Genomic DNA, 13981 nt, shown 5'->3' on the forward strand with positions numbered 1-13981 from the left:
GATGGTGATCACTGGCCAGCACACTTCCTCTAAACCGTCTGACCTGCAATTCGTTCCAAGCTAGATATGGTGTGTGATATGTGGGTTTGTTCATCTGTCGCTGAGAAGAAACATAACTATATATATAGTGTGATGATGTGCTTGAGGCCGACCACAATCTACACGTACAATATATATCACTAGAGAACAAAAACGCGTGCTTAGCGTGCCACACTTTATAGAGTTAACAAAGGGAATGGCAATCATAATCCTACTTACCTAGGTGAACATACACTACTATGAGAAAAATGAAGCAAAGTGTGTTAATCTCTGTAACAGTATTGTCCTAAGTCTGGAATTATTGGTATCAATAGGAGGGCTTGTGCAATCAATCACGGTTAATCTCGACAGGGCCTTACAAATAGGAGGGTGACACACACATAGACAGACAGCCGCAGCTCAAAGACATCAGCCATGCAAGACCTACTCGTTCTCACCTTGAGCTTGATGCTCCTCCTCGTCGCCATGGTCGTCCGCCGGCATGGGCATGCATCGAGCAAGGCAGTCTACACGCGCCTCGCCACCAGCCTCAAGTCGACTTTCGCGGGCTGGCTCCGGCAGCCAGCCATCGTCATCAGGGACCGCGCGACAGCGCACCGCCTTCTCGTCCGTGGCTGCGTCGGCGGCTCCTTCTCCAACCGCCCGGCATCCATGGCGCCAAGCTCCGTCCTCTCACACCGCCGCTACCACAATCTAACCTCGGCGCCATACGGCCCGTTCTGGCGCGTCGCGCGCCGCAACCTCACCTCTGAGGTTCTCCATCCGGTGCGCCTCCACCGCTACGCCGCCGCCCGCCGCGACGCGCTCTGCGGTCTCGTCGCAGACCTAAGAGAGCAGTGCACTTCCAAACCCGACGGCCTAGTCCTCGCGGCGGAGAGCATCCGCACCGCCATGGTCGGCCTGCTCACGACCATGTGCTTCGGCGAGGGCGTCGACGCGGGCCTCACCCGCGCGATGGCCGACGCCCAGCACGACCTCGTCCAGTTCTTCCCTGAGCTGCGCGTCTTCGCGAAGTTGCCAGCGGTGGCTAGGTTGATCCACCGCCAACGGTGGAGCAAGCTAGTCGCGCTGCGGCGGAAGCAGGAGGAGATGTACCTCCCGCTCATCCACGCCCGCCGCAGCCGGCAACGCAAATCTGGCGAGACGCCGGCGTATGTGGACACGCTCATTGACCTCCGGGTCCCGGACGACCACAACAAACGCAGGCGGCCGCGTCGGCTCACCGACGGCGAGCTCGTGGGCATGTGCTCCGAGTTCCTTGGTGCAGGAACTGAAACTGTGGCCGCGGCGCTGCAGTGGATCATGGCGAACCTGGTGAAGCGCCCACACATGCAAGAGGCTGTCCGTAGGGAGATCAACGCTGCTGTTGACGCGGACGCCGAGGAGGTGGGCGAGGAGGTTCTTGGGAAGCTAGAGTACCTCAACGCTGTCCTCATGGAGGTGCTCCGGCTGTACCCGACCGCGACCTTGGTGTTTAGGCAGGTAATTAAGCAACGGACTGCATGCTGGCATGCATGAGACATACTCCTTCCCTAATTAGCTTTGTCTTTGACCAAGTTTACAAAAAAATATTAACATATAAACCACCAAATCAATACAATTAGATTCATTATTGAATATGTTTTCAATCATATCAATTGGTAATCTTAATGTCCATATTGTTTGCTACTCCCTCCATCCCATAGTATAAAAGAGTTTTTGACAAAAAAATGCTCTTATATTATGAGACGAAGGGAGTATAAACTTGATAAAACTACTTTAGTCAAAGCTAATATGCAGAGTAGACAAAAACAGAGGAGTACTACAATTGAGATGAAATAACTAATCGAGGACATTAATGTAATTTTCTGTTACTCACAAGGTGTCGGAAAAAGACGACATCGTTCATGATGGCCAGCGTATTCTGACAGGCACCAATGTGCTCTTCGCGCTGAAGTCTCTGGCGCAAGACAAGGCAACGTGGGCCGACCCGGATGAGTTCAAGCCAGAACGGTTCCTAGCCGACAAAGGTGGGGAAAACGTCAACCTTGTTGCGGCCGCCGGAAGCGGTGGGGAGATCAGGATGATACCGTTTGGTGCCGGCCGAAGGGTGTGCCCCGGCATGGGCATCGCCATGCTCCACATGGGATACTTCACTGCCAACCTCGTTAGGGAGTTTGAGTGGAGGGAGGCGGAGGGGGAGCTGGCTGTCAATCTCCGCCCACATTTCAGATTCTTCACTGTCATGAAGCACCCGTTGCGTGCTCACCTCGCTGTGCTTCCGCGGCGGGAGGGGATCTCGAAAGGAGGAGTAAATTCTCGAAAGGAGGAGTAAATTAGACATGATATACCAGCTTGTAAGATTGTAATTTCCTTTGTTGCATGCTCAAAATAAGCTTAACCTCTATGTAGGGATTGGGTTCTGAACACTGAAGCACATCATTCTCGGTTGTTCTGTTATGTTGGCTGATCATGATAGTTTAAGAATGAACAGATCGAATGCATGGGATGACTATGTCAGTCGACTGAATTTTATTGTTCTTTTCAATCACTCATTACCGTTCCATGCATTCTGCATCCAAATGGACAAGCAAGAGTATAGCACAACTCGAAAGTTTCATTTTTCACTCGAATTCCAGCGATAAAAGAGAAGACAACTCAAAGAAGCCCACTAACCTGAATTATGTTGTTGTGCTGACATGTCACTTCCTCATGACACCATAGATTCTATATCGGTTAAACCTTTTGTTAGCACCTTGGGTCTCCCAATCATTCGATCAGAAACATTTCATTGATTTTCACAATGAATGACTTCGATGATCGAACTATAACATGCGATGAATTTGCGCCTAATGTTAAACCAATATCCTAGCTCCTAAAGATGCCAGACCTACGGTTAACCTGACCACGAAGGTCTAGTCCCCGCAAGCAATTGAGAACAAAAAAACTATGATATGTGATGTGAATATTGCGGATATAGATGAAGTACTTATATCTCAAAGAGATGATAAAGTTAAGGTTCTAATAGAGGTACTGGTCTGGTAGTTGGACACAAATGAAGTATATGAAGTTACATCGACATCTAACTTTTAGCTAAATAAAATATAACCCTAAAACGAAGCCCTAAGGGGGCATTTAAGGAGAGGCAGAGGGAGTGGATTCGGCCACCCCAATGAGGGAGGGGGGCTCAACCCTAGATTGGTTTCCTCCTTATGTATGGACTCTAAAAAAACCTATGGTCTTTATTACAAATACATGGGTCTGGCTCAAAAATGAGATGGTGCATCACCTATTCATGGTTACGAAAAAATATTATGAAGTGGTATCCTGTAAATTTTATCCATTTATTCGTTTGTCATTAGGGCAACCTTAATGTCCTGAATCTCCATTTGAAACGCTATATTTATTCCTCATATTCTATTGTCATCTCCATGCTTTTTTTTGAGAGAAACTTCCAATCTATCCATCTTCAATCTTCATAGTACCAAGAACACTAGAGGTAATAAAAATTACAATCAGGTCCGTGGACCACCTAGCGGAGATTATAAACACTGGAGCGAGTCGAAGGAGCCGTCATCATCACCCCTCCCTCATCGGAGCCGGGAAAGCCTTGTTGTTGTAGTAGAACGTCAGGAAGTCTCCATGCTAAGGCCCCATAGGACCAACGCACCAGAGCAGCAACCATCGCCGATAAACAAAGTCGTAGAGCAGAAGGATTAAACCTATAAACACCCAAACAAAAATGAACGAATACCGGATCCAAACAAATCCACTGAAGACCAGGGCCCCCATCCCCCACGCAAACGTTTTCCAGCAAGGCGACCCACTTTCACCTATGCTCTTCGCCATTACCATCGACGCCCTGAACTTCCTGCTTCAGGCTGCGGTCAACATGGGTGTCCTGCGCCGCCTCGCGCCCCTTCATGCCGCCTCGAGCATCTCCCTGTTCGCCGATGATGTCGTTATTTTCTGCCACCCCGACCCCCAGGAGCTTGAGGCCGTGCGCAAGCTACTCCAGTTCTTCAGCGACGCTGCCGGCTTGCGCACCAACTTTGCCAAGTGCTGGCCTCCTCGATCCAGTGCCCCCCGGCGACTTGCACGGCCATTGGCGCATCCATGGAGTGCCCCGTGAAACACTTCCCCATCACCTACCTTGGGATACCCATCTCCATCTGCAAAGCCCCTTCCTCGACACTTCTTCCTCTTGTGGAACGGATGTCCAAGAAGTTGGCTACTTGGAAGGCCTCACTGCTCTCCCGAGGCGAGCGCCTCTTACTGGCGCGACATGTGCTCTCCGGCATGCCAGTGCATATCCTCCTCGCCATGGCCATCAATCAACCAATACTCAAGAAAATCATCTGCATCATCCGAGATTTCCTGTGGCATGGCCGGAAGGACGCCAAGGCCGGCGCGTGCCTCACGTCTCTGTCACACCCTTGCTCTTGGCGGACTCGGCATTCGCGACCTGCACCGCACCGGCATCGCTCTGCGCACTCGATGGCTATTGTTCCCGGCCACTAATGACTCCCGCCCATGGCGACAGCTACACCTGCCGCGGGATCCGGCTGTCACACAATTCTTCCGCGCCTCAACTTTCTGGATTATTGGTGATGGCCGCACCGACAAGTTCTGGTCCGACCATTGGCTTAATGGCCAGTCCATTGCGGAGTGTGCACCGTACCTGGTGGCCCTGATCCCCAAGCGAACCCGCAAACAGTGCCTAGTCTGTGACGGCATACACAATCGTTCATGGATAACCGATATCCGCGGCGCCATGGGCCTCCAAGCAACCCTGGAGTACATCGGCATTTGGCGCTGCCTCCAAAACTTCCGGATGTCCGACGAGACAGACAAGCTGGTTTGGCGATGGACTGCCAACCGCCAATACTCAACCTGTTCCTGCTATCAAGCTTTATTCCTGGGATCCACCTCCTCGCCCACTTGGCACCTCACTTGGCGGAACTGGGCGCCCCTGAACACCAAATTCTTCATTTGGCTTGCCTCGCTGACCGCGGATCACCTTGCGCGCCATGGAATCTAGCACGACCCCGACTGCTCACTCTACTTTCAAGAACCGGAGACCCTACACCACCTCCTGGTGGGCTGTGCCTTCTCCAAGATCACATGGCATGAGATCTTATCCTAGTGTCGAGCGACCATCACACCACCGGACGGATCAACCACCTTCTTCACCTGGTGGTCTGACTCCATCGATGGCACTCCCGCAGGCTTGCGCAAGGGCATCGGAACCATCATCATCCTCACTGCATAGCTCCTCTGGAAACATCGCAATGCTTGCGTCTTCGACAGCGCACAACCCTCTAGTGCGGTGCTTGTCCGCGACATCAAACTAGAGGCTCGTCTATGGGCGCGAGCGGGAGCCACCGGCTTGGCCAACATCCTCCCTATAACCTAAAACCCATGTACTGAGGCTGAGCACCCTCCCCATCTACTCACTGCTTTCCTTACCCGCGTCATCTTGTGTACGCGGTTAAGGACGGCAACCACTTGTTCTCTCTCTCTATCAATGAAATGATACGCAATCGTTGTGTATTTGCGAACCAAAGACCAGCACCGACTGAATCCAACAAGATCCGACGGAGACACAGCTCCACATGCCCTTCGACGATGCTAGATGCACCATTGGGACCAGGATAGAACGCGGGATACATTATTCCTACTGAGGGACACAGCCGCCGCCACACAGTCCCAACCAAGATGCTGAATCTAACAAGAACGGGAACAGGGTCCCTCCCGCCAATGGGGGGGCGAGATCCTCCACACCTTCATGGACCAAAGGCCATCGGAGATGGGGTGGACCGCTGATGGCGCTGACGGGAGCAGAAGGAAAGGATAAGGTCTTTTCTTTTGGATGAGAAAAGAGAAAGGATAGAGAGCTTGTCATCTCCATGCTTGTTAATGGTCTAATGGTTGCCCCTCTCGTACATGATAGGTCCTTCATTTCTTAGTAATACAAACATATTTGACTTACCTGACATCATATTCTCATGAACACTGGAGAAACTTTCAGCACCTCGGTCCGCAGCAATCGATTCAGCAATACGTGTCCTCCTTTACCTCCAACCATCGAGTCTCGTTCACTGTCAACCTCAACACTGACTATGTCTTCACGGATTTGCATTCGTCGGGGCTTGTCCGGTCAAGGATGTCGGGTGTGGACCGCTCGTTCATGGGCGCCCGATCATTGTTTGCCAGAATGCTTATCTAAGCGGGATGGCGGTTGATGACGGGGAGATGATGAACATTATCCACGATGGAGTGATACGTCCATTTTGCATAATGTTTTCTTACTATTATTTATAATGTTTTTATCCATAATAATGCTTTTTGGAGTAATTTTAATGCCTTTTCTCTCATAATTTGCAAGGTATACACCAAGAGGGGGAATTCCGGCAGCTGGAAATCTGGACCTGGAAAAGCTACGTCAGGCCACCTATTCTGCACAACTCCAAACAAGCTGAAACTTCACGGAGACTTTTTATGGAATATATAAGAATTATTGGAGCAAATAACTACCAGAGGGGGCCCACCAGGTGGGCACAACCCACCTGGGCGCGCCAGGCAGCCCAGGCGTGCCCTGGTGGGTTGTGCTCACCCAGGCCCACCTCCGATGCCCATCTTCTGGTATATAAGTCATTTTGACCTAGAAAAAATAAGGAGAGGACTTTCGGGACGGAGCGCCGCTGTCTCGAGGCGGAACTTGGGCAGGAGCACTATTGCCCTCCGGTGGAGCGATTCCGCCGGGGGAACTTCCCTCCCGGAGGGGGAAATCATTGTCCTCATCATCACCAACAACTCTCCCATCTTGGGGAGGGCAATCTCCATCAACATCTTCAACAGCACCATCTCATCTCAAACCCTAGTTTATCTCTTGTGTTCAATCTTGTTACCGGAACTATAGATTGGTGCTTGTGGGTGACTAGTAGTGTTGATTACATCTTGTGTTGATTACTATATGGTTTATTTGGTGGAAGATTATATGTTCAGGTCCATTATGCTATTTAATACTCCTCTGATCATGAACATGTTTATCATTTGTGAGTAGTTACTTTTGTTCTTGAGGTCATGTGAACTTGATGTGTGTTCGATATTTTGATAGCATGTATGTTGTTATTCCCTTAGTGGTGTCATATGAACATCGACTACATGACACTTCACCATATTTGGGCCTAAGGGAATGCATTGTCGAGTAGCAATTAGATGATGGGTTGCGAGAGTGACAGAAGCTTAAACCCCAGTTTATGCGCTATTCTGTAAGGGACCGATTGAACCCAAAGGTTTAATGCTATGGTTAGAATTTATTCTTAGTACTTTTCTCGTAGTTGCGGATGCTTGCGGGAGGGTTAATCATAAGTAGGAGGTTTGTTCAAGTAAGAACAGCACCTAAGCACCGGTCCACCCACATATCAAATTATCAAAGTAGCGAACACAAATCGAACCAACATGATGAAAGTGACAAGATGAAATTCCCGTGTACCCTCAAGAACGCTTTGCTTATCATAAGAGACCGTTTTGGCCTGTCCTTTGCCTCAAAAGGATTGGGCTACCTTGCTGCACTTTTGTTACTACTATCGTTACTTGCTCGTTACAAATTATCTTGCTATCAAACTACTCCGATACTTACAATTTCAGCACTTGCAGACATTACCTTACTGAAAACTACTTGTCATTTCCTTCTACTCCTCGTTGGGTTCGACACTCTTACTTGGAGAAAAGAGCTACCATTGATCCCCTATACTTGTGGGTCATCATGGAGGAGGCGACGAAGATGGACAAGTGGAGGAATCCCAGTCGGAGGAACAACCGAAGTCGGACACCCAGCAGACGTGCACCGAACAACCGGACAAGTTTTGCATTTTTGACAAACAAGTGCAAAATCGGTGGCCAAGTGGCGCGTCAGTCCAAGATCTCGAGAGTTTTGTGGCTCGTTGTTCTATGTGTTGACCATTTCATTGATTTTCTCAATTTTTGCAACTTGTTGACCATCCATCGTCTTCCTTTGAACATGTATTTTGTGTGCATGCTATAACACAAGATGGAGAAGAATCACTTCATTTATATACACTATTGGTTGAAGTTGAATGGTAAGGCAAGTGGACCTCCTTGATTGCCAATTCCGTCAAGACCGCCATGGTCAATGAAGATAAAGGTGGTGATCGAGCTGTTCCAACACAATAATGGATTACTCCACTAGTAGGAAAAGGGGCTTTTACCCCGGTTTGTAAGGGCCTTTAGTCCCGGTTCTGGAACCGGGACTAAAGGGTCGTTACTAATTCCCTAGCCCTTTAGTCCCGGTTCTTACACGAACCGGGACTAAAGGCCGTCCACGTGGCCGGTGCGGGGAGCCCAGGCAGGAGGGCCTTTGGTCCCGGTTGGTGCCACCAACCGGGACCAATAGGCAGGGCCTTTTGTCCCGGTTGGTGTCACCAACCGGGACCAATAGGCAGGGCCTTTTGTCCCGGTTGGTGTCACCAACCGGGACCAATAGGCATCCACGCGTCAGCAGCTGGCAGGAGCTGAGGTTTTTGTTTTTTTTAAAGGGGGTGGTTTAGGGGTTTTGGGGGGTTAATTTAGGTGTTTCATATATTGTGTTAGCTAGCTAATTAATAGAGAGAAGTGTCCTCTCTTATCTCCGTGCTTGGTCGACGCTACGTACTATATACGTATGGAGAGGAGTAGACACGCTAGCTAGTAATCAAATGAAGGAAATAGAAGATCGTCATGAACATATGCATACAGAGAGAAGTGATATCGACCACCTCTCCTTCTCCGAGATATTGGTCGAACAACAAGTTCTCGTATATCTATCCGACACTACCGGCTACATATATACAATAATTATCTCTTACAATACAATCTCCTAATTATATTGTAGGAACACAGCGTCCACATAGTATTCTCCGTTTTCAGCGATCACGTGGTCAAGGAAGAATGCCGCCAATTCCTCTTGAATTCCTCGCATACGATCTTCTGCTAGGAGTTCATCCCGCTTCCGAAACATCTAATTTGAAGAAGGGGGTCAATACATATATATATGAATAAATGAAACTCAACACAAATGATGGTAATAAAATAAAATTGTGAATATTATTGCTTACGCACTTCATATTGTTCTTCAGTGTAGCCCCGCTCACAGGTATGGTAGCGGATGGACTCGCAAACGTAGTATCCACAGTAATTATTTCCGGGTTCCTGCCACAACCACTTTACAAGAAATAGAGGTCAATCAAACTGATAAGCAATCATGCTAAATGGTATTGATGAAACTAGCGCTTGAATCACTAGGAGATGCGCGGAACATGCTACTATAGTACTTACTTTCGGGTGATTAAATTGCAGCTTCTTCGGCAGTCCCGGAGCTTTTGAGGTGAATTTTCTCCAAACCCTGCCAGACAAAGAAAACAATTACTTGATATCAAGAAATGAACAAAGTTGCTGATATGGTGGATAATGATCGATTTAACTTACTTCTCGAGCATTTGAGTCATGTTCGCATAGTCCTGGGGATCTTTTCGTCTCGAGTCTAAGACGGTTACTACTCCCGGCTCAAGCTTAATCTCTAGGAGAATATAGTGGAAGCTGCGCATGCATGCATAAGTCATCAATTACATTACCATAACCTGGACTAATAAGGGAAACCGAATATGCACAAGACATTAACACTCACTTGAAGTTGTAAGGAAAGAGTATTATATCTTTGTTTTGATTTAATACCAACGATTGTAGCAAGTTGGCCTCGGCTTCTTTGGGATGTTTTTCAACCGTATATGCATCTATGAGATTTGTGTTAATGAACCCAATATCACCGATTTGTCTTTTCTTCAATTCGGCGATCTTCAATCTGCATAATATAGTGAGGATAAGTATAAATACATGCAATGAAAGAGCTGACCTATATAGAGAGACTTAATGACAGAAATAGTACTACTTACAGACAGTAGCAAGTGATCGTTGTTTTATCGAGGGCCTTTTGATTGTAAAACTGGAAGAAATCCTCAAATGGAACATTCAGCAGTTCAATTCCAACGAGGTCATGCTCCGGTTTAACTCTCAGCGTCAAAGTACTCATCCCATCAGACTCTCTGCAGGTTTTCATGTACCAATCATGTAGTCTTCGCATCATCGTGCTTAGAGATCTGACATCTTTGACGAGAGGCTTCCCGTAATGGTATTTGTGTTCGTCCACCTCCATGATTTCATAATGTACATCGTCGGGCAGGTAATCTCCAAGATTGCTATAACCGGGCACCATACTCGGATCATTAGCGATGATGTCTTTTGACACCTTGAGCGGGGGGCACGATTGGTTCGCTTGTTCGCCGAGCTGGGCAATTTTTTTCCCAGCTCGTCGTTCTTTCATCCTTTTATCACTGACAGTACTTCCCGACCGCTCCGCTTCGGCATATGTCTTTGCAAGAACGCGCTCATAGTTGCCTCTCGGCGGAGACTTTGGTGGTTTTGTCAGGGCAGCCAGAGTGCGCTTTGCTTTCACCGGATCTACCTTCTCCTCCGGAGGTGGATGTTTCTTTGCTTTCACCCCTTCAAAGAAGTTCTTCACTTCGGCTCGCACGATCTTCGCGTTCTCCTCCTCGGTCCTCTCATATGGTAACTTCTCTGGAGTCTTCAGAGAAGGACCGAATCTGTATTGCCTCCCACCTCTAGCAGCTGTACTGCTAGACGCCGGCAGAGCAGATGGAGCGGCTGCGGCTGTCTTCTTTCCTTGCTTACGAGGCGGAGGAAAAGGACTACGACACGCCGGAGCAGCCGCAGCGGCGGCGGGTCTCTTCCGCCCTTGCTGACGAGGCGGAGAAGGAGGAGGCTGGCTGCTCTGGCGCGCCGGCGCTGGCGGAGAAGGAGGCGGAGTGCCGCCACGTGCCGGAGAAGGAGGCTGAGTGCCCTGATCACTCGCCGGAGGAGGAGGCGGAGTGCCCTTACTCGCCGGAGCCGTCCAGTTCGGAAGCTTGATGAGCTCCTTCCGCCATAGGCATGGAGTCTTCAGAGCTAAACCCAGCTGAGTCTCCCCTTCACCGGTAGGGTGGTCAAGCTGGAGGTCCTCAAATCCCTCCGTTATTTCATCCACCATCACCCTAGCATATCCTTCTGGAATCGGCCGGCAGTGGTAGGTTGCGCCGGGTTCAGTAGGTAAAACAGAGCCAACAGCCGCCTTGACTTTCAAGTTCTGCCATTCCGCCATAAGGTGGCAATGTTGAGACTCCGTGATAGCATCCACGGGGTAGCTAGCAGGAGCCACATGCTCCAGCTGAGGCAGCTCGGTGGAAGCCACGCTGCTTCTCCGCTGAGATGGCGGTGTAGCTTCGGGGGCAGTTTCGGCATCTCGATTGCCGTCTCGTTCCTCTAGCGCTTGAACCCTTTCGTGCAGCTTCTGAATTTGGATCTGCTCCACTTTTTTCCTCCTCTCCTGGGTTTTGTAACCGCCCGCGTCCGGAAAACCAGCCTTCCACGAAACGGAGCCTGGCGTGCCTCGTGTCCGTCCAGGGTGCTCAGGATTCCCGAGGGCCATTGTGAGCTCGTCGTTCTCTCTGTCTGGAACGAACGTCCCTTGCTGCGCTGCATCGATATAGTGCTTAAGCTTCTTGACGGGTATTGCAAGTTGCTCGTCCGTCCAACGACACCTCCCTGATACAGGGTCCAAGGTTCCGCCAGCCCCGAAGAACCAAGTCCGGCAACGGTCTGGCCAGTTCATTGTCTCTGGTTCGATCCCTTTATCAAGCAGATCCCTCTCAGACTTGGCCCACTTAGGCCGGGCTTTGAGGTAGCCACCTGACCCCGTGCGATGGTGAAGCTTCTTCTTCGCAGCATTCTTCTTGTTTGTCGCTGACATCTTCTTACTCTTTTCCGATGTCTTGTGGGCCACAAATGCGGGCCAGTGATCTCTGATCTTCTCATACCGGCCGATGAATTCTGGTGTCTCTTCTTTGTTGACAAACGTTTTCAGCTCATTCTTCCACCTCCTGAATAGGTCTGCCATCTTCTTAAGAGCATGAGACTTGATTAATTGCTCTATAACTGGCTTCTCCGGATCCTCCTCTGGCGGTAGGGTGAAATTTGCCTTCAGCTCAGTCCACAGATCATCTTTCTGCATATCATTGACATAAGACACCTCAGGGTCTTCCTTCTTAGGCTTATACCATTGGTGGATGCTGATCGGGATCTTGTCCCTAACTAGAACCCCGCACTGAGTAGCAAAAGCATCCTTTGTCCGGAGGGGTTCAATCGGCTGGCCGTCGCGCGCGATTGCTGTGATCTCAAACCTTTCATCCGAGCGCAACTTTCTCTTCGGGCCTCGTCTCTTTACCGCAGTTGTGCTCGATCCGGAGGGCTAGAAAAAAGAAGAAAGACGAGTGTTAATTAATATGTGTACATACCAAAACAATGAATGCATCAATTAGCTAGTTAGCACAGGCTTAACTAATATATTTACCTGGCCGGACTCTGTTCGGTCACCATAGCCGTCACCACGGGCTCCTTCTTGCACCAGCATTGGGTCACCGGAGCCATCATAATCATGTCTTTCCTCCTCCACTCTTCGATCACCGTAGCCTGCTTCTTCACCCTGTTCTTCCAGACCATCATTGTCGTTAAGATACGACAAGATATCACCTCCGGCTAAGATTATGTCCCCCAACACCTCTTCTGCTTGCTCATCTCGTCCGTGCTCCATTGTTTCTGCAAATATTACAACATGGCAATTATTACACAAACATGACAGCAGGTGGATATATTAGTGCAAACGTAGACCTAGCTTATTCCGGGTTTGGGGTGGCCTAGGCAACGCTTCAAGGGTAGGGGCGCGGCGGGAGGGGGTAGGAGACCGACATCATTTTTTTCTAGGGTTTGGGTGTCCTCGAGATTTTTGGTCGAGCGAGAGGGCCGGGGGGTGCTCCCGTGGTATAAGTTATCACGGTCGAGAGGGGGTATACATATCAACCGTCCATCATGTCGAAGTTATCTGGGAGGGAGTTATATATATCGACAACGACGACATACATACACGGGAAAATAATGTTATCGGGGAGGGGGTATATCGACCCCCCCCCACGTGTTGAAGTTATCGGGAGGGGGTTATATCGACAACGACGACATACATACACGGGAAAATAATGTTATCGAGGAGGGGGTATATCGACCCCCCCCCCCTCGTGTTGAAGTTATCCCCCTTGTGTTGAAGTTATCGAGAGGGGGTAATATCAACAACGACGACATACATACACGGGAAAATAATGTTATCGGGGAGGGGGTATATCGACCCCCCCCCCACGTGTTGAAGTTATCAGGAGGGGGTTATATCGACAACGACGACATATATACACGGGAAAATAATGTTATCGGGGAGGGGGTATATCGACCCCCCCTCGTGTTGAAGTTATCCCCCCTCGTGTTGAAGTTATCGGGAGGGGTATATATCGACGACGACAGACCCGATAAAACATAAGAAAACGAAGAAGAAATAAAAAGAGGAGAAGAAGAAAGGAATAGAGGAGAGGATTGAAGAAAAAAAAGAGGAGAAGAAGAAAGGAATAGAGGAGAAGAAGAAAAAATAGAATATTTTCTATTTTCTATTTTTTCTTCTTCTCCTCTATTCCTTTCTTCTTCTCCTCTTCTTTTTCTTCTTTTTTCCTCTTCTTATTTATTTCTCCTCTTCTTCCTCTCCTCTTCTTCTTTCTTTCCTCTTCTTATTTTCTTCTTTCCTATCCTTCTTTTTCTTCTTCTTCCCTTCCTAGCTAGATATATAAAACTTTTCTAAAATTGTAACTTTTGCATATATAAAACTTTTCCATGTGGATCATCATTTCTCATATATATCGAATATATATCCATTGTCATATATAAAAACTTTCTATATATGAACAAAAAACTTTCTATGAACAAAAAAACATTTTTACATATATATTCATACATTTTGAACATCAACGTACATACA

At 48.7% G+C, this 13981-nt stretch overlaps 1 protein-coding gene across 1 annotated transcript; it reads left to right on the forward strand.

Moving 5' to 3' along the window:
- Window positions 1–440: 440 nt before the first annotated feature.
- Window positions 441–2569, forward strand: LOC123049826 (cytochrome P450 89A2). The gene is made up of 2 exons (XM_044472692.1): window positions 441–1521; window positions 1901–2569. The coding sequence occupies exons 1-2, from the start codon at window positions 454–456 to the stop codon at window positions 2351–2353; spliced, it is 1521 nt and encodes a 506-aa protein (XP_044328627.1). The 5' UTR covers window positions 441–453; the 3' UTR covers window positions 2354–2569.
- Window positions 2570–13981: the final 11412 nt, after the last annotated feature.

This window comes from Triticum aestivum, chromosome 2D (genome assembly GCF_018294505.1).
Source record: "Triticum aestivum cultivar Chinese Spring chromosome 2D, IWGSC CS RefSeq v2.1, whole genome shotgun sequence".
NCBI classification, from domain to species: Eukaryota; Viridiplantae; Streptophyta; class Magnoliopsida; order Poales; family Poaceae; genus Triticum; species Triticum aestivum.